The 20,003-nt window shown below is 41.6% G+C and overlaps 1 protein-coding gene across 3 annotated transcripts; it reads left to right on the top strand.

Moving 5' to 3' along the window:
- The first annotated feature begins 314 nt into the window (after nucleotides 1-314).
- LOC126982969 (ribosome quality control complex subunit NEMF-like) lies at nucleotides 315-19,767 on the top strand. Of its 3 annotated transcripts, none has more exons than XM_050835328.1 (20): nucleotides 315-377; nucleotides 2,229-2,333; nucleotides 4,207-4,378; nucleotides 5,119-5,321; nucleotides 5,834-5,970; nucleotides 7,087-7,253; nucleotides 8,345-8,486; nucleotides 9,825-9,995; nucleotides 10,760-10,937; nucleotides 11,283-11,420; nucleotides 11,954-12,150; nucleotides 12,419-12,599; nucleotides 12,877-13,071; nucleotides 13,612-13,814; nucleotides 14,635-14,773; nucleotides 15,221-15,387; nucleotides 15,786-15,988; nucleotides 16,415-16,630; nucleotides 17,515-17,627; nucleotides 18,324-19,767. In XM_050835328.1, the coding sequence occupies exons 2-20, from the start codon at nucleotides 2,275-2,277 to the stop codon at nucleotides 18,520-18,522; spliced, it is 3,180 nt and encodes a 1,059-aa protein (XP_050691285.1). In that variant the 5' UTR covers nucleotides 315-377; nucleotides 2,229-2,274; the 3' UTR covers nucleotides 18,523-19,767. The 3 variants fall into 3 exon arrangements, with proteins under 3 accessions (XP_050691285.1, XP_050691287.1, XP_050691286.1); XM_050835330.1 differs by lacking the exon at nucleotides 315-377 and adding an exon at nucleotides 906-927; XM_050835329.1 differs by lacking the exon at nucleotides 315-377 and adding an exon at nucleotides 1,898-1,954.
- The last annotated feature ends 236 nt before the right edge of the window (nucleotides 19,768-20,003 follow it).

Below are 20,003 nucleotides of genomic sequence, written 5' to 3'. Positions count from 1 at the left end.
AGTATATGCCATTGATTTTACATTACATTTTGAGGGTTCAATAGTGTAAATTTTCTGACTTATTTATCATTTAAACACTCTTAAGTTGTTATATAGATAGTGTAAATATTTCTTATATGTACAAAAAGGTTTATAATATCGTTTTCAGGTGCTAATCATGCAAAAATAGTCCTTCACGTGAATATTCCTTTCGGCTCAGGCATTTTTATCCCCATCAAATTTGTATGGAACTAATGAGACCTTTGAAACTTGTTCTCACATTGACACTCATGGATTCTAAACTATTCCCAAGAAATCCCTGACGTCATTTCGCATATAATTCGCTTTTGTTCATTCCCTGCGAGGCGAGGCGAGGCATGGAGGCGCGGGGTGACCAGGTACGTGGCTGAGTGTGTGTGTTTGTTTATTATTATTCTACTTTCTTTTCTTCCTTACCTCCATATTTTTCTCTCTCTCTTCCTTCACCCCTTTCTTTCTCTCCCTCCATTCCTTCTTCCTACCTTTTTTCTCTCCTTGTGTGTGTGTGTGTGTCAGGCTGTTTCACGATGTTTACCTGAAATAAAAAAAGTCCTCCATTTAGCTAGTTAGTTAGTAAGACAGGTAACAAAGAAAAGCTAGATGGAGGTGTTATTTCAGTGGGATACATCACTTGAGGCACTTTTTGAAAACCTAACTAACAATATTTTAATTTAACTATAATCATTTTTCCATTTCCTGCCTGTCCTGTGACGTGTGTGTGTGCGTGTGTGTGTAATACCATACAATACCATCATATTCGACACTTTATAGCATCATTGTATCTATCTAGTTATGAAGAACCATTTATAATCAATTTCTCCTCTTCCTCCTCCTCCTCCTCCTCCTCTCTTCCTCGCCTCCTCCTCCTCCTCTCTTCCTCGCCTCCTGTGTTCCTCCTAAAGTAAGTTAGTAAGTAAACCATTATTCACCGTAGCTTTGTAAAACTCAGAGGCAACACACAAGGCTCAACTTTATATTCTGCCATTAACTCTGCCTTGTCTTGGTCATGCTCATCAGCTGCATCACACAACTCACCTGGTTATCTCACCTGGTTGCTGCCCCATCTGCACAAGTTAGGCAATATGAGGTATACGAAATAGGGATAGAAAGGGGCAGCTGAAATTTGTAGGTATGCCAGTCTGTAGGGATGTGTGCATAACTAAGTATGAGACAATTAAATAAAAAAAGACTGAGCTGTGTACCGTGCACATATCACTTTATATTGGTGGGTGTATTAATTATTGAGTATTGTATTGCAATATGAGGTATACGAAATAGGGATAAAAAGGGGTACCTGAAATCTGTAGGTATGCCAGTCTGTAGGGATGTGTGCATAACTGAGTACAAGACAATTAAATAAAAAAGACTGAGCTTTGTACCATGCACATATCACTTTATATTGTTGTATAGACTACTAAGTGGACATTAACTCTGCCTTGAAAAATTACAATGGATTGAAAATTCAGTCTATAGAGCCATACTGGGAGCCCCACACTATGCACAAGTACCAACATTAAGAGGAGGAATAGGTTCAAGTACTATGAAAACAAGAATTAGAGAAAATCAGATGAACTTGGTCATGCTCCTCAGCTGCACCTCACACTACACTTGGCCACCAGGAACCAACTCACTCCTGGTAGTTCAGTTTAGTTCAAAGCACCGCAGAGGGAGTGACTTTTAATCTGGTAGCAGTGAGGATCATGTTTCTTAATGGTCCCCCCAAGTGAGAAAAATGAGAAAAAATCACCCCTCACACAAACCATTTCATAATATATATCCAAGCATTTGTGATCAGATTATGTATCATCTATTTTGGGGGGTTTAAATCATGGCACAAATTTGGTCTGTCGCTGCTGCTGGGTTAATCTGCCCTCTTCTTGGTCTGTCCTAACATGGAGTGCAAAGCTGCCAGTAAAAAAACAGTCACCTACCAGTGGTAATCTCTCGTCTTGTTCTACTACAGTCTCAAATAACATATAGATTGGTTCGAGCCATACTCAAACTTTATATCTCGTTATTTTGAGAATATTTCTAACCCCATGTTTATAGCACAGTCAATGTTCTTTGTATTATACACATGGGAGGGGAAGGGGAGATAGGTTCTTGATGGGAAAGGGAGAAGTAATGTGTTCTCATGTTCACTATATTATGAAGTACAGTTTTCAAGCTTTATTGTGTAAATGATTTGTAATGATAACTTTTCCTTGCAGTTTTGTGAGGTGATCTACGACAAGAGTAACAACAGCAGCAGCAGCCATGAAGACAACATTCACCACGGTGGACCTGCTGGCCGTGGTGGCAGAGCTCAGGCAGAGGTGATGTGACGTGACCTGACCCGCCCACCAGTTATAGGTCACACTGGCCTTGACCCTCATGTGCTGTTGTCATTGTTAAATCTTATTCATCTTTTCCCATCTTTCCTATGGGGTCTCTGTTCTTGCTATTCTGTCTCCATTTACTTCTATCCTTCACATCCCATTCCTCCAATCCCTTTGCTGTCAATTCTTCTTTTAAGCAATCTATCCATCTTCTTGGTCTTCCTCTCCTCCTTTGTCCTGCACTCTCCATCTTCAACACACCTCTTCAATCCCTACCAATGCAGTCTCTTCTGGATCTTTCTTGACACTTATACCACCTGTTAGATCAGGAAATGAAATCATTAAATTATCACAGGGGGTATTTCTATTTTACAAGCACATGAGAAATTTATCTATTTGGGAGGATAAATCTTTTCCCTAACAATCCACTTATGATTGGAACCTGGGTCCATGAGATGCGCGGTGGACACTTAACCCGTCCGCTGCGATTGGCACGGATTTGGCTTTCACTGGTTGCCTGGTAATATATACTCCAAGGTCTTTCTCTGCCTCTGTGGTGGATAGTGGAGTGTTTCCCATGTGTTATTGGTATGCTGGATTTCCCCTCCCAAGGTGTAGGACTTTACATTTTTCTTCATTGAATTGTAACAGCCACTTTTTGCTCCATTCCTGAAGCTTGGTGATGTCTTGTAGGAAATTCGCAGTCAAGAGGTTAATTAGATAGACCATTATCCAGGAGTCAGACTAATACTATTTAGCCCTCCATTTACCCTCTATTTAGCCCTGGGCGGAGTGGAAAAATTTGGGCGGCTTTTCTGATACCCTACGCCCCTGTCCACCCAGCAGTTAATGGGTACCAGGTATTAATCAGGGGTTGTGTCCCGTCTCCTGGGATTTATTCCCTTCTCCTATAATTTCTTCCCCATCTGTCTTTCTCTGGCATATGACCACAGATGTTGTGCCGACTAAACAAAATTTTTCTACCCTCTATTTAACTAGTTAGTTAGCAAGACAGGTAACAAAGAAATTCAAGCTAGATGGAGGTGTTATATCAGTGGGATATATCAATTTTGGACTGGCAGAACTTTTGTGTGTATTTACCTATTTGTAGTCTACTGGGCCCGAGCTAAAATCTAATGATCCCGTGTCCATATCTACATTTATCCAGCCTTTCCTTCATTTGTTGGACACCATTCGCCTCCACCATCTCTTCCCGCAAGCTGTTCCATATGTTAACACTTCTATGTGAAAAACTATACTTTTTTAAGTCACTCAAACAGGTTCCTTTATTAAGTTTCTTCCTGTGTCCTCTCAGCCCCTGCATTCTCACAGTTAAGAAGAGATCATCTCTATCCACCTCATCAAACTTATTTACCAACTTATACATCGTGATCAGATCTCCTCTCTCCCTTCTTTGTTCCAGTGTTGTCAAGTCCATCTCCTTCAGTCTGTCTTCATACGTCATATTTGAGAGTTCTGGGACCATTTTAGTTGCAATTCTCTGTATCCTTTCCAACTTTCTGATATCCTTCTTTTTGTGAGGCGACCACACAACTGCAGCATATTCAAGCTTTGGTCTTATCATTGTTGTTATTATTTTCTTAATTTCTTTGTTCATTAAATGGAATGATACCCTTATATTTTGCATCATCTTGTAGGTTTGTCCAAACAGCTTGTTTATATGGTTCTCTGGGGATCTTGCATCGTTACCCTATGGCTTTGTATCACATCCTAGATCCTCCTCCTCTTGAACGTGAAACTCTTAATCCTTTCTTGGCTTGCACCTTTAGAACAGCTATTTACTTGTGATATTTCAACAGTCCTTTATCCAGGAAGCAGACTAATAATCCCAACTTGGTCTCCGTCGCAGGGTGGTGGGCCTGCGAGTGGTCCAAATCTATGACGTGGACAACAAGACGTACCTCCTCAAGCTGCAGCGGCCGGACCACAAGTGTGTGCTGCTGATGGAGTCCGGAACCCGCATCCACACCACAGAGTATGAGTGGCCCAAGAGTCCAGCACCGTCGGGTTTCTCCATGAAGGTGTGACTTGCTCCTGACCATGTGTGTGTGTGGAGAAGGGAAAGGTGGTGGGCAATAGGAGAGGAGGAGGAAGGAGTGAGAAGACCAGGGCTGGTTTCTGTATGGCATGACTTGCTCCTCCCACCACTCAGAGACCTTGTGTGAGGGAGGAGGGAAAGGTGGTGGGCAATAGGAGAGGAGGAGGAAGGAGAGCCACCACTCAGAGACCTTGTGTGAGGGAGGAGGAAGAGGGGAAGAAAGGATGAATGAGTGTGAGAGGGAAGAGGAGATGGAGGAACGTAAGAAAGGGATGAAGGAACAGGAGAGGGAGGAGGGTATGAAGAAATGTGAGAGGGGAAAGGAGGCGGGGAAAAGGAGATGAAGGAATGTCAGAGGGAAGAAGGAATGAAGGAACATGAGAAGGAAATTGTGTAGTGTGTAAGAATCCACATTTGAGCAGCTGAAAGAAAGCATTTTATCACCATGGCAGTTCACCTGTCAGAAGGTTTCTCCCAACACTCTCAATGCTGATACCGGAACTATTCACCACCAAGAATAAGCATGTAGTAGATTAGCAGAGGAAATTAATAGTAAAGAATATTTCAAAGCTGCACATCCTTCCCACAGCTATATGAAGTTCCTCCTCACCACTCCTACCTACAAATATCACTACTATTGACTATCAAGAATAAGGATGTAGTAGATTAATAAAGGGAATCAACAGTGAGGAATATTTCAAAGTCGCACATCCCCCCCCATAGCTGAGGAAGCACCTACGCAACAAGAGGCTAGAGGAGGTGCGTCAACTGGGCGTGGACCGAGTGCTGGATCTCAAGTTTGGGTCCCAGGAGGCCGAGCACCACATCCTCGTTGAGCTGTACGATCGCGGCAACATTGTGCTTACCGACAGCTCCTACACCATCCTCAACATACTGCGGCCCCGGAAGGAAGGAGAGGAGGTGAGGTAGGTTCAGGGGGATGCAAGACTAGTGTAGTATAATTAGTGCCATCAAGACACCTCTCCCAATGACTCCGGCCTCTCTATTTTGAATGCCTTTTTGAACACTGTTTGCAGGAGTGACGCCTGTGTGGGCTTTTTTGTACCCTAATTTTTGTGCCCTCGAGTAGTGTAAATAGTCTCTGTTTTGAGAGCTTATACCTTTGTCCAGAGTTATTGGGTCGCTATTTCAGGGTTTGTGGCTTCGGGTTTAAGACTAGATGGCCTTTCTGATGTCATGCAGCAGTAGTGGCCCTGACTCTGTATATATTTGTTTATTTTTTATTGTTGTTAACTTGTTTTTAAATGTGTAATGGTGATAGTCTTCATATCCCTAACATCAGCACGTACAGCTCAGAATGCAGAGATAGAAGAAGAAGGGAAAGAAGGGGATGCTGCACATGAGTATAGATATCATAACACTTTAATTTTCCTGTTACTCAAGAGATGCATTTATTTCTGCCTCTTCCGAACGACAGACTGGTGGTGCATGAGAAGTACCCCATAGATCGTGCCCGCCAGGCCCGGCCCAACCCGTCCCTTGATGAGCTGCGGCAGGCACTCGCAGCGGCCAAGGAGAACACCACCATCAAGAAGCTCCTCAACCCCATGCTAGGTTAGTGCCGCTGATGTTGATACTTGGGGAATGCTCACTAACTCATGCACAGGTCGGATGATAATATTGGACATGCTTACTGATGCATACACCCCTTGGAGGATAATGCTTGGCTTCTTTGCTTACTAATACATACACCCCTTGGAGGATAGTGCTTGGCTTCCTTGCTTACTAATGTATACACCCCTTGGAGGATAATACTTGGCTTCATCGCTAATTTATACACACCTCGGATGATAGTATGTGGCCTGTTTACTAATTTATATATACTCTGAATGATGATACTTGGCTTATTCACTAGTTCATATACGCCTCATGATAGTACTTGGCTTGTTCGATAATTCATTCACCTCTCCATCCGAAACTGACCCTTTATCTGGCCTTTTGTTCTTTTTTCTTCTATTGGAGCAGTGTCTAGAGGGCTTTTTTGTTGCTGTTTTTGATTTTTGCCCTTGAGCTGTTTCCCTTGCTGTAAAAAAATAAATATATGGATAAATACACACCTCAAATGATAGTTGGCACGTTCATTAGTTCATTCACACCCTGACTTGGATGATGATAAATTGACTAGTAGTATATGCTTTAACCTGGTAGCAGCGGGGATCATATTTCTTAATGGTCCCTCTAAGCGAGAAAAATGAGAAAAAATCATCACTCACACAAATCATTTCATAATATATATCAAAGGATTTGTGATCAGTTTTTGTATCATCTATTTTTGGGGGGTTAAATTATGGCACAAATTTGGCCCGTCGCTGCTACACGGTAGAGCCACAAATTTGGCCCGTCGCTGCTACCGGGTTAAGAGTTCATACACACCATTTTTATTACTCTTCATATCAGTATAACAACTTAGCTATACAATCAAGCTGAGGTTTAAGAGTAGCAGGAGGTAGACCAAAAATGACATGGGATAAGGTTGTACAGGATCCGGCCCATGCTCCCCTCCCTAAATGCTCCCCCTGACAGAAGTTGCAGTAGCTAAGGTTGCTAATGAACATCTGGACAGCACGTGGATAACCTACGACCATTACCTTCAGTGTATTCAAGGGGTCTTTTTTCGTTTTATTTATTCTTGTGCTTGAGTTCCTTCCTTTACTGTAAAAATAATTCCAGACTGTGGTGGAGGAGTACTGGAACATGAGCTGCTGGAGGCTGGCCTGGCACCCTCAACCAAAGTGACCCAGTGCCTCCGGGCCGAGAATGACCTTGCCCAGCTACACACAGCAGCCTGCCGGGCCCAGGAGGTGGTCACTGACTGGGCCAAGAGACCGGCATCTCAGGTCAGTACTAGACTCCTGGGGTACCCTTGTGACTCTAGGAAAGGCTGGTGATTGTGGCGTTTTGAAGGGGCTATTAGATTAGTCACGAAAGTAGTTACTGTAAGCTCTATATTTTTGTGCAAGTTTATAATATTAGGTTGGGGGCATGTGTTATAGCTGTGTGTGGCTTTGGTGCTCATCTCCATCGCATTAACCTTTACTTTTACCTGAGTATTGCTTTTCTAGTGGGTCAGGTATATATAACATGGTCTTGGAAGGATTAATGTTTACAGACGATTAACTTATCCAGGAATATTTATGATAGGTTACATTAGTTGAGTAGTTTTTGTAGTAGTTTTTTACAGGAGATTGACTTATCCAGGAATATATATGATCGGTTACATTAGTAGAGAAGTAGTTTTTGTAGTAGTTGTAGGGAGAGTGTGTCCTGCATTGCTTAATTTATAATCTATTCAGTAAAGTTTGGTATGTAAGCAATATTAACATGCACTTCATTCAGATATAGATTTCTAAGTAAAGGCTGTAAAATTTAATACATACGTTAAATGAACATCAGTGGGTGAGTCAGGAACATGGTGTACGCCAGCTGTTGTTTGTGATAGAGGCCTGTATTGCAAGACACCTTTGCTTCTCACATCAGCTATTTCTAAAGGTCAAAGAGGGAATCATTCGGGTTCTAGTAAGTGTTTCTTAGGTTCATGGTACAGAGGAAGGGTCAAACCACCACCATGGTCATAAAACTACTCCTGGAAATGCCCAAAACTCATACGAAAGCCTTGTCAAATATGTGTACTTGGGCAACGAAATGCATTAACCCAGTAGCTGCGGGGATCATGTTTCTTAAAGGTCCCTCTAAGCGAGAAAAATGAGAAAAAATCATAACTCACGCAAACCATTTCATAATATATTTCAATGCATTTGTAATCAGTTTATGCGTCATCTATTTTGGGGGTTTACTGTATATCATGGCAAAAATATGACCCGTCGCTGGTACACGGTAAAGCCACAAATGTGCCCCGTCGCTGCTACCGGGTTAAAATACGACCCAGAGTCAGGAGTTCTGTTATAGCTGTGTCTTGTCTTCACCTCAGGGTTACATTATCAAGAAGGTAGAGAAGAGGAGCAAAGGAGATGGAACCTTTGAGGACGTCCCCATCTACCAGGAGTTTATTCCTATGCACTTCAGGCAATACGCTGATATGCCAGTGGAGAAGTTCCCGACCTTCAATCAGGGTAGGTGTTCATGGAAAACTGCAGAAAACAAGAGCTCAAAATGGGAAAAACTTAAGCTGAATTACACAAGGACAGGGAGGATGAGGATATTTTTGCTATACAGGGGACAGAAAGGGTGAGGTTACTTACACTACACAAGGAACAGTTTACTCACTCTACTTACACCACATTTCTACTTACTTATGTTATTCAGGGGACAGAAGGGGTGAGGTTACTTACACTAAACAAGGGACAAGGGGTGAGGTTACTTACACTAAACAAGAGACAGAAGAGATGGGGTTACTTACAATATATCCACTTCTTGAAGGTAATAGATTTCAGTACACTAATACCTTATCACAGGAGTTTATGAATGTCTCAGTTTGTAGGATTTTCTCATGTCATATTTGTAGTTAGAGTATATCACTAAATTATTTGAATCTCACATTGTACATTACTAAACACACTCCAAACTTAAATCTTTGTGTCTTTTCTATGTACTTCTAGATATTTAACCATCTTCATAATGGTTATACATCATTTGACCTATTTTTTGTGTTATCCTCAACAAGTGTCAACCTCTTTTCCATGCTGGAGGCCGTCACGATAGACTAACCTAACCTAACTTAATCTAAACTGTTGTCTTTTTTTACATTCTAGATTTTTTCATTGTCTTCATAATGGTTATACATCATTTGACTTGTACATGCTCCCCTCAGCTTGTCATGACCTCTTTCCAAGCTGGAGGCCATCAAAGTAGACCTAACTTAACCTTATGTAACCTAACTTAACCTAAACTACTGATGCTTTCTTTTATATACTAAGTTTTTCATTATCTTCTTAACAATTATCTTCTGTGTGCTCTCCTCAGCTTGTGATGACTTCTTTTCCAAGCTGGAGGCCATCAAAATAGACCTAACTTAACCCACTGTAACCTAACTTAACCTAAACTACTAATGCTTTCTTTTATATACTAAGTTTTTCATTATCTTCATAACAGTTATACTTCATTTGACCTTTTTGTGCGTGTGCTCTCCTCAGCTTGTGATGACCTCTTTCCAAGCTGGAGGCCATCAAAATAGACCTAACTTAACCCACTGTAACCTAACTTAACCTAAACTACTGATGCTTTCTTTTATATACTAAGTTTTTCATTATCTTCATAACACTTATGCTTCATTTGACCTTTTTGTGTGTGTGCTCTCCTCAGCTTGTAATGACCTCTTTCCAAGCTGGAGGCCATCGAAATAGACGTAACCTAACTTAAACTACTGATGCTTTCTTTTATATACTAAGTTTTTCATTATCTTCATAACACTCATGCTTCATTTGACCTTCTTGTGTGTGTGCTCTCCTCAGCTTGTGATGACTTCTTTTCCAAGCTGGAGGCCGTCAAGATAGACCAGAAGGCAGTGCAGAAGGAGAAGGAGGTGCACCGCAAGCTGGAGAACGTGAAGCGCGACCATGAGCGCCGTCTGCAGGAACTGGTGGAGCATCAGCGGGAGAACGAGGAGCGGGGCCGGCTGATTGGTGGGTGTGGGGGGCTGTGTTCTTCTCCTTCTTATTATTCATTTAACGTCTTTATTTTCACTCACACTTTGGGGATCATGAGTATAGTCTTGGTGTGTGGTTGTTTTTCTTCTTCTTCTTCTTCTTCTTCATTTAACATCCTTATTTTCCCTCACACTTTGGGGATCACGAGTATAGCCTTGGTGTGTAGCTGTGTTTTTTTCTTCTTCTTCTCGTTCATCTTCATTTAGCATCTTTATTTTCCTTCACACTATGGGGATCATGAGTATTGTCTTGGTGTGTAGCTGTGTTTTCTTCTTCTTCTCTTTCTTCTTCATTTAGCATCTTTATTTTCCCTCACACTTTGGGGATGATGGGTATGGCCTTGGTGTGTGGCTGTGTGGGGGGTGCTTAACATACCTCAACCATAGAGAGATTATAGCATAACATAAATCACACCATAGCGCCTTCCCATAATACCATAACATAAATCACACCATAGCTTCATACGATAGCATAAATTAGACAGAGAGAGAGAGGGAGAGAGAGAGAAAGGAAGAGTAAAGTAGATGAAGAGTCAAAACCAGCTGTATTATGTCGAATGTCACCAAACAATCCCATTCTTCAACATCTTAATCACCTTCCTTACATCCAATAGCAAAACAAAGACTCAAAAGCAGCTGTATAATGTCGTAAAGGATAACGTCACCAAACACTCCCTTCAACACCTTTACCACCTCCCTTTCCCTATGCTAACTGTCCCTTTGTTCACTCCCTTCCGCTAGAGCTCAACAAGGACCTGGTGGACAAGGCAATCACCGTCGTCAGGAGCACCGTCGCCAACCAGATCGACTGGGGAGAGATTGCCGAGCTGCTGGCAGAGGCGCAGGCCCGAGGGGACCCTGTGGCGGCTGTGATAAGGCAGCTCAAACTTGCAACCAATAGCATGACACTCCTGCTGAGGTGTGTTGGGTTGCTGTGGATTAGTCCCTTCCTAACACTAGCTGCCAAAGACATATATGAGGCGTTTAGTATAAGAGGAGTGACCTGCCATTTTTATAGTTTTGAGCAAATCGTGTTTTAAAGTGACTGCTAGACTCAGCACACAGGTTTTGTTGCCCATTTTACACCACATGCCTCTTATACTTGGTGCTAAATCAGAGACTATATAGAGAGCAAGTCATGAAGAGGTGTGTTGTCTTAGTGGTATCAAAGAGATCAGGGGATAAGTAGATATTAATGAAGGGAATTGCAAGAAGTGAAAAGGATCATGCACTATTATTTATGTTGATGGCTTGGTTTCCCCAGTGATCCATATGACTGTGAGGAGGACGACTTGTTGCTGGATTCTGACGAGGAGCGCGAGGAAGGGAATGAGTCCACCAAGATGCGGCCCATGATGGTGGAAATTGACCTCGACCTCTCAGCCATGGCCAACGCTCGCAGGTGTGTGTGTGTGTGTGTGTATTTAACTAGTTGTAGTTTTACAGGCCCTGGGCTTTACGCTCATGTGGTCCTGTTTCCGTATCCACATTTATCCAACTTTTCCTTAAAGCTTTGCACACTCCTCGCCGATACTACATCTTCACTCAGTCTGTTCCAAACCTCTATATTTCTTTGCAGGAAGCTATATTTCTTTATGTCTCTCAAGCATCTTCCCTTCCTCAGTTGTTTACTATGTCCTCTTGTGTTCCTGGTGTTAATTTCTTCTTATAGTGGGAACTCCTTGTTATCTACTTCCATTTTGCTCAATAATTTGTAGATTTGTATTAGGTCTCCCCTTTCTCTTCTTTGTTCTAGTGTGTGTGTGTGTTTTAAGGTTAAGGAACAGCATGAGATGGATTTGTGATAGGAAAGGTAACTGTGTGGAGACTTGTCCGGGGGTACCGTTGGGGTTGGAGGCGGTTGGTGAGTGAAGCGATGTGCCTCCTGTCATATGCTCCCTGTTATCAGTTAGTTATGACAGCTCTTCTCCACAGGTACTTCAACCAGAAGCGGCAGGCGGCCCAGAAGGAGCAGAAGACCATCAGCGCCTCACACAAGGTGGTGCAGCTGACCGTGCGCAAGACCCAGCAGACACTGAAGGAGGTCGCCGCCATCACCAACATCAACAAGGCCAGGAAGGTGTTCTGGTTTGAAAAGTTCCTCTGGTTCATATCCTCGGAAAATTATCTAGGCAAGTGCAGTTTTCTTTCTCTTATATAATATTTCTGGTAAAGGAGACACTCCAAGGGTAAAACTTAATTATTATTAAAAGAATGCCTAACACACTGCTTCATAGGTGAAAAACAAAGGAAGATGAGAAACTGTAACATTGCTCTGTTCTTCAGTGATATATATCCAATTTGTTTTATATACTTTTCAGCTATTAATCAGTTTGCTCTTTATGCAGAAAAGTATTTGTTCTGCCTGACTGTTGGTGATTACCTTTTGTCTGTGTACAGTCCTGGCAGGCCGGGACGGTCAACAAAATGAGCTGCTGGTGAAGCGTCACCTGCGGCCAGGCGACGTGTACGTACATGCGGACATGCACGGAGCAGCCAGCGTGGTGATCAAGAACCCCAGTGGTCGCCAGGCACCACCCAAGACCCTGCATGAGGCCGGCATCATGGCCCTCTGCTACAGGTGCTGTGCCCACAGTGTCTAGAGAGTCACTGGTGCCATTTGTATTTCTTTCTCATTCAGGGACAGCTTGTTATATGTGTTTCTATCTTCATAACTCTGGATGTGCTATATTCTGTTAAAGGTATGCACCACAATGGGCCTATTTTGTTATAGTATTTTTTGTTGTGATTTTTACATGAATATTTAGGAAACAACCAATGTTTTTACACACACTAGCTGAACAACATTCTGTATGAACACTGAGGGGACACAAGAGTGACATAGATGCTTTTGGCAGCCGGGCGTGGGATGAGAAGGTGGTGACGTCAGCGTGGTGGGTGTGGGGCAACCAGGTGAGCAAGACAGCGCCCTCAGGAGAGTACCTCACCACCGGCTCCTTCATGGTGAGGGGCAAGAAGAACTTCCTGCCGCCCTCACACCTCGTCTACGGCTTTGGCTTCCTCTTCAGGCTGGAGGATGACTCGATCCCACGGTGAGTCAACACTGCTCTGCTACATCCACTGGCATTCCATCTATCTATCTATCTATCTCTTTGTTCAGTTCATTTATTTTTCCCCTTTGTTTAATTTCATTTCATTGCTTTTCCAGGACATTGATTTCTTTGTACATGTGAAGATGCCAATTTTCCACCTGACATCCTTACTCTCACATTTCACTGCCATTTTATATCCTTGTCTACCTATTGCTGTGTTGAGTTCAAATATTGTTTTCCTTGCTTTTCCCTTTCCTAGAATATCACTTTCTCTGTACTTATGGAGACACCAGTTTCCACACCTCATCTCCTTCCTCCTACTCCGTATTGGCATTTAATTTCCTTATCTATCTATGTGTTCAGTTAAGATATTTTTTTCCATTTGTTGTACTGGTATTTTACTTCTCCCTTTTCTTGGACATTACTCTGTACTTGTGAAGACACCAAATTCCCCCTCTTCATCTACCCACCTCCTTGCTCCTTATGGTGCTGAAATCATTTGTCAAGCCAGCCAGTAACTTCTTTCCATCCTCCCTTTAGACATGCCGGAGAGAGAAAGGTGCGCACGCAGGAGGAGGAAGCTAAAGTGGAGGACCTGAAGGAACCTGACGGCCAGAATGAGATCCCCCTGCTGGAAGAGGAAGAGGATGAAGAGGGGGAAGAGTCCTCCAAAGACAAAAACATCAAGGAAAGCCAAGAAGAAACTATAAAGGAAGAGGAAGAAGTTAACAACGAGGAAAATGGTGAGCAAAGGTTATTAGAGAGGTTTATCAAGTAAGGTTATGTATAGCTCTTATTATTTTCTTTTTCCTTGGTCCTGTGGGATAGTTTTCAAGTGATTGAGAGTTCCTACTACTTTTTGAACTGAGCCACTTGGTCTTGGACAGTATCAGAGTGAACGCATGTATAGTGCGTAAAGAAAATAAGTTAACCTGTCTGCTGTGATTTGCATGGATTTGGCCTTCACTGGTAGCCAGGTAACATATACTCCCAGGTCTTTCTCTGCCTCTGTGGTGGATAGTGGTGTGTTTCCCATGTGGTATTGGTATGCTGGATTTCCCCTCCCAAGGTGCATGACTACATTTAATCTTCATTGAATTGTAGCAACCACTTTTTGTTTCACTCCTGTAGCTTGATGATGTCTTCTTATGGGAAATCCGCAGTTAAGAGGTTAAATGTGTGATATAGAACAGTTTCATATTACTAAAGTACAAGGCACACACATTTTTCTCCTTTATTTTGAATGTTAGTCTTCAGCTGCTATTGCTCTCTCCCTTATATCTAGAGGTATGAATTTAATAACCAAGTGTGTTGTCAGTGTTTAACAATACATATATGTTGTTATTATTACTAGCCTTCTAAGGTGAAAAAGCAAGCACTAATGAGATTCTTTGAACATGTCTAAGAGCTGTATAACAATAATCTTGACTTTAGTGATTAACCCTTTCCTGATGATTTTATTGTTTATGTTTCATGTGAAAATCAAAAGCTTACGCTATCATTTATTTAAAGATAATAGAAGTGTGTGTGTAATTGTTTGGAGTGTTGCCTCACTCTTTTCAGCTGAAGAGGAGCCAGAAGATAGAGATGACAGTGAGGAGGAAGACACTGAAGGCATCAAGAAAGAAAAGGAAGAGGAGGAGGAGCAGCCGGTGGAGTTCCCAGACACTGTGGTGGAGATGTCACACATTGGCGGCGACCAGTGAGTGTTGGGCATGACTTGTGGCCTTGTCTCCTGTTCCTATTTGTTCTTGTAATAGTCCACCTCCATCCTGCACTGGCATGTAATAAATTCTGACAGGCTTTTACTTAATCCCCCTTTGAAAATAGAAAATCCAGCATATGCAAAAGTCACTCATTTGAATTATGACTAAGAAAGCTGACTATTTTTTAAGATAAACTCATTTTTCAGTATTCTTTTACAAATGACTGAAAATTCCTTCCATGAAACTTTTATGCCCATATTAATTCCACTCATCATAATCCATAGATATATACATGCACAGAGTTTACACTGATTATAATAGTAGGGAAAGTTTCTAGATGTGGAGTATCAAAATTAACACAGGGATAGAGATTAGACACACACTGAGCAGCTTCACAAAGAGTAATTGAGCCGACTAGTGACCAGCATCTCCCCATGCCTCAGGTTCTCGCTGCGCACCCGAACAGTGTCCACCATCTCCAACACGTCGGAGCGCTCCGGGGGGCAGCAGGATCAGGAAGGGGGAGCCGGGGAAGTGGTCTACCTGGGTGATGACAAGCCAGTCATTGTGCACAGGAAGAAAAACGACTCTGTGTCCTCTGCTGGGAAAGGTGAGCATCGTGCCTGCACCGTGTTCCTCATTCATTGTCTTTACTACATGTGTTTTATTACTGAACATAACTTATACTTGTTTTAGCTCATTCTTCTTTTGCAGGCTATTCTATTAGTTTATTATTTATATATTCAACTAAGTGTCACATTATAGCATTAATTCCTAGCCAGTTCTTCAGTGCAAAAACAATCAGACTGTAAATCAGTCAGTCATGTGAGAATGGATTAAAATGTCACAATATAAATACGTTAAATATCTTTAGTAATTAAGGATATTTGAGAGATTATTTTGTTAGAAGCAGGAAAAAGATACCAATAAGGGGGTAAAAGTAAACAAAAATATACTGTACTGACCTAGAGGGATAACAGAACTTAATAAACAGTATTGTAATTCAAGGTAAAAAGGGAGGGAAGAGAGATGACCAGAAAGGAGGATCAGGCAAGACAAAACAGCAGAAGGATGAGGAGGAGGAGGCGGCCAATGAGAACAGCAAGGGTGGCAGCGCTCCCAAACGTGGCCAGAAGGGGAAGATGAAGAAGAGGGAGAAGTACCGAGACCAGGACGAAGAGGAGCGGAACATGAGGATGAGTCTGCTGCAGGTGCGCGCGTATGTGTGTGTGTATGTGTGTGTGTATTTACTTATTTGTATTTACCTATTTGTAGTATATAGGGCCTGAACTCAAGCTCCTAATCTAATCTATATTTGTGTGTGTGTGTGTGTGTGTGTGTGTGTATCTATCTAATTGTAGTATACGCTATCCAGAACCTGAGTTATACATGTGTGGTCCTATCCCCATATATATTTTGTCCAGTTTTTTCCTTAAATCGCTGCACTCTTTGACTCCACCACTTCTAATGCATTCCAAGTATTTATGTTTCTATGGGGTAAACTTTACTTTTTCTTTGTGTGTGTGCTTACAGTGTTATATGATGAATTCATTTCCAAGAAGAGAGTATCCATACACCCTAAAAGTTAAAGTGACCAGCATTAGTGGATCCATGCTCATTTCCTTTCCCTCATCCAGTCAGCAGGAAGCAACAAGGAGAACAAGAAGGGCAAGGCAGGCAAGAAGGGCGTCAAGGAAGGGAAGGGTAAAGCACCAGCCCCAGCACGCCCTGGGCCAAGGAATCCCCCGGGAGGCAGGGACCCGGCCAAGCCTGCCCCCGCCACGGCCAACAACAACAGCCAGGAGGTCAAGGTGGAGCGGCCGGAGGATGATGAGGAGGAGGAGGAAGAGAAGGTATGATAAAACATTGACTTGGTAATAGTGTTGGGTTGTCTCTTTGATTCCATTGTTGTTTGGTCATTATGGTCAGTAATAGTATTAGTGTTAAAGTGATATAAAGTAGAGGGAGCAGCGAGTAGCGGGCTTTTTTTTATTATTGTTTACTTTTTTTGTGTGCCCTTGAGCTGTCTCCTTTGTTGTAAAAAAAAGAAGAAGAAAAAGAGAGAGAGAAATTGATAGTATTATAGGTACAATAGACCTGTTTAATGCAAGAAAGGTACCATAGAAATTCAAGTAAAATGGATCGTTATTTGAATGTGATTTATTAGTTTGGGACTGGTGGGACTTTATTGTTGTTGTTGTTTTGTTTTGTGTGTGTGTGTGTGTGAGTGTGTGTGTGTGTGAAGGACTCGGCTCAAGGGTGTGCTACAAGAAAATACTCTAAAAGAAATGTGCTAAATGGAGGGTCTACTCTATTAATGTTGGGACGCCTTTTTGTTTTTATCATTGTTTCATCATCATCATCAGTTAGTGTTATAATAGAAAGTTCAATATTATTAGGGTGTTAGGATCTCTGCTGAGCCCTTGTTGTCATATTTGATCAGCACTATCTTTGTTATCATTATTTTACTGTTTATATGTTACTCATCAGGAGTCTTACTGAAAAGCATAAAAGCAATAATAGCCTAATTTAATCTTCCCTATATCTAAGTTCATTATTTTCAAAGTACCTCAGAAAAAAAAGTCCATCCATAACCTCAATAAAAGATGATTTGTAGATTAAGGCAGTTAGGAGAAAATTAAGTTATCCTGATGTTGATAAAGTCCCACAATAAAAGATCATTTGTATATCAGTGTCTCGGTGTTGCTGAAGGGTGCTACTAAGGAGGTCATTTCAGGTGGCGGATGACTTGGCAATTCTGGACACCCTGACGGCCCTTCCTGTGTCAGAGGATGAGCTGCTCTTCGCTGTGCCTGTCTGTGCACCCTACACCACCATGACCAACTACAAGTAAGTCCCTCCAGCCCTACAGCATCTTGTGGGCTCATTGCTCTACCATTGTTACTATATACTGGATCTCATTGGTATAATTATCACTATTGCATTTATTTATTTATTTATTTTTTTTTTTTTTACAACACAGGAGACAGCTCAAGGGCACAAAAAAGGAAACAATAATAAAAAATAAAAGCCCGCTACTCGCTGCTCCTAATTTGGTTTATTGCACTCTGATTATTACCATTGCACTATTATTATTACTATAGCATCTCTTGGGGGTCATTGCACTACCATTTTTACTATTCTATGACTACTTGTAATCTTGTTATGTGTGTTGTTAACATACATCTGTCATCACAACACCATGAACCAAACACATTTATTTTATCATACTTCCTGTATTTGGTATCGGGAGGCTGGTTATCTGCTTCCTTTGTAGGATGTAGATACACCTTGTTATGGGTATCCCCATTTCCGGGGATCCTGGCCTGGTATACAGATGGATAGATAGATCCATTTATATGAAAATATATTCATGAATGACTTCAGCTTTCCCCTTCTTGTTCACTCATGTTATATTGGGAAATGTCTCAGCTACCTCATTTTACGGTCTTTACGGTATAATACAGTTTTAAACACGAACATGGAGCTAGATATCTTGGGTAAACCTTTTATTTTTCAAGTCATTTACATACACGTTTCCCACAGGTTCAAGGTTAAGCTAACACCAGGCCCAGGCAAGAAGGGCAAGGCGTGCAAGACTGCCCTCGCCCTCTTCATGGGGGACCGCACAGCCTCGGCCCGAGAGAGAGATCTGCTGAGGGCCGTCAAGGAGCAGGACTTGGCCAGGAACCTTCCAGGGAAGGTCAAAGTGTCTGCCCCACACATCACCAAAGTCAAGAAGTGATCCCCTCCAGTGTGGATGTGTGGGGGGTGTAGATAGGGGGGTACAGAGCCATAGTATTGGAGTTTGGCCAACTTCATCTTTTTTTTTTTTTTTTTTTTTTTTTTTTTGTGCATAGGAAGCAGCTTAAGGGCAACAAAAAGAAAGTGTTGAAAAAAGAAAAAGCCCACCAATTGTTGCCCCCACAAAGCAAAAAATAAAGTGTGTCCAAAAGAGGGGTCAATTTCAGATTTCATAGGCACTGTGTTGTTACCAAAAGAGTTGTGCAAAATTCAAATTGATGTTGATACAAGATTTTTTTTTTTTTTTTTTTTTTTGTGTGTGTGTGTGTGTGTGTGTGTGTGTGTGTGTGTGTGTGTGTGTGTGTGTGTGTGTGTGTGTGTTCTAGGTACTTCTAAGATCAAGTCTATGACTATACCTAGGGCACAAAAAAAACCCACTATTGTATCAGTATCCATTTGAATTTCATGTGGCTCTTTTGATAACCACATGACACCTGTAATCAAGGTGACCAAACTCTTCTATTCTATGGCTCTGTGTTTGTGCATGTGCAAGTGTCTGCAAGTATGTGCTCAGATATGTTTGCATCCTTGTGTGCTTTTCAACAAATGGGTGTAAGGAACATCCAACCCCATAAGGGAAAATAAGGTTGTTATCCTTAAAGAAATAGGTAAGGAAAATGCTATTCCAGTAGCCACAAAGAAGAAGGAAGGCATAACATGGAAGGTTTTCCCCCACACTTTCAAAATCAGGAAAGTCTTTCATCTTCATGTTCATTATTATAACATTTGCCATTGTATACTTAAAAAGCTTTTGTATTGAATGAAAGGAATGTGCAAATGGCCTGAGGGGAATGTTTGTGATCCTGTGCCTGTAAGGTAGATAAAAAAATGCAGAGATAGAGATAGATAGATATAGACAGATTAGATATAGGAAGGTAAATAGAAAGCAAAAATTGTAAATAGAGTGGGAGACAGTTAGATAGATAGATAGACATATAGATTAGGAGGCATAGAAATATAAATAGGAATCTTATACAGTCAGGTAGATGAATAGACAGATAGAAAGATAAATAGGACTCATAGATAGTTAGACAGGTACAAGACAGGTAGGCAGATAAATTAATAAATAAGGACCCTGCAAAATGCCAAAAGAAAAAAGTGGGTTTGTTGCTAGGTTTTAAGTTGACAATTAAGTGTGGACATCATCAAAGAGGTAAATAATTAAAGTGATGTCTTGCCTGAGTAATATTTGTTTTATTTCACCACTTTATCTTATCTCTCACATTACACTTATTAGGGAAACTGTAAATAATCTCTCTCTCTCTCTCTCTCTCTCTCTCTCTCTCTCTCTCTCTCTCTCTCTCTCTCTCTCTCTCTCTTCCCTTTTCTTCACTCCTTTCCCTTTCTTTTGTGTTCCTTCCTTTCCCTTCTCATTCTTTCCCTTTACTTCTGTTCATCTCCCTTTCCTTAATTTCCTTTCCT

Source organism: Eriocheir sinensis, chromosome 52 (genome assembly GCF_024679095.1).
Source record: "Eriocheir sinensis breed Jianghai 21 chromosome 52, ASM2467909v1, whole genome shotgun sequence".
NCBI lineage: Eukaryota > Metazoa > Arthropoda > Malacostraca > Decapoda > Varunidae > Eriocheir > Eriocheir sinensis.
Note: the sequence above shows the minus strand (reverse complement) of the source record. Positions and strands in the feature narration are given on the sequence as shown.

Bases quoted from the DNA above. Each gene is read 5' to 3' on its own strand.
- LOC126982969 (XM_050835328.1), top strand. From the start codon at position 2,275: ATGAAGACAACATTCACCACGGTGGACCTGCTGGCCGTGGTGGCAGAG. The intron at 7,254-8,344 runs GTCAGTACTAGA...TCTTCACCTCAG, and splicing joins CCAAGAGACCGGCATCTCAG to GGTTACATTATCAAGAAGGT. The intron at 15,989-16,414 runs GTGCGCGCGTAT...TCCCTCATCCAG, and splicing joins TGAGGATGAGTCTGCTGCAG to TCAGCAGGAAGCAACAAGGA.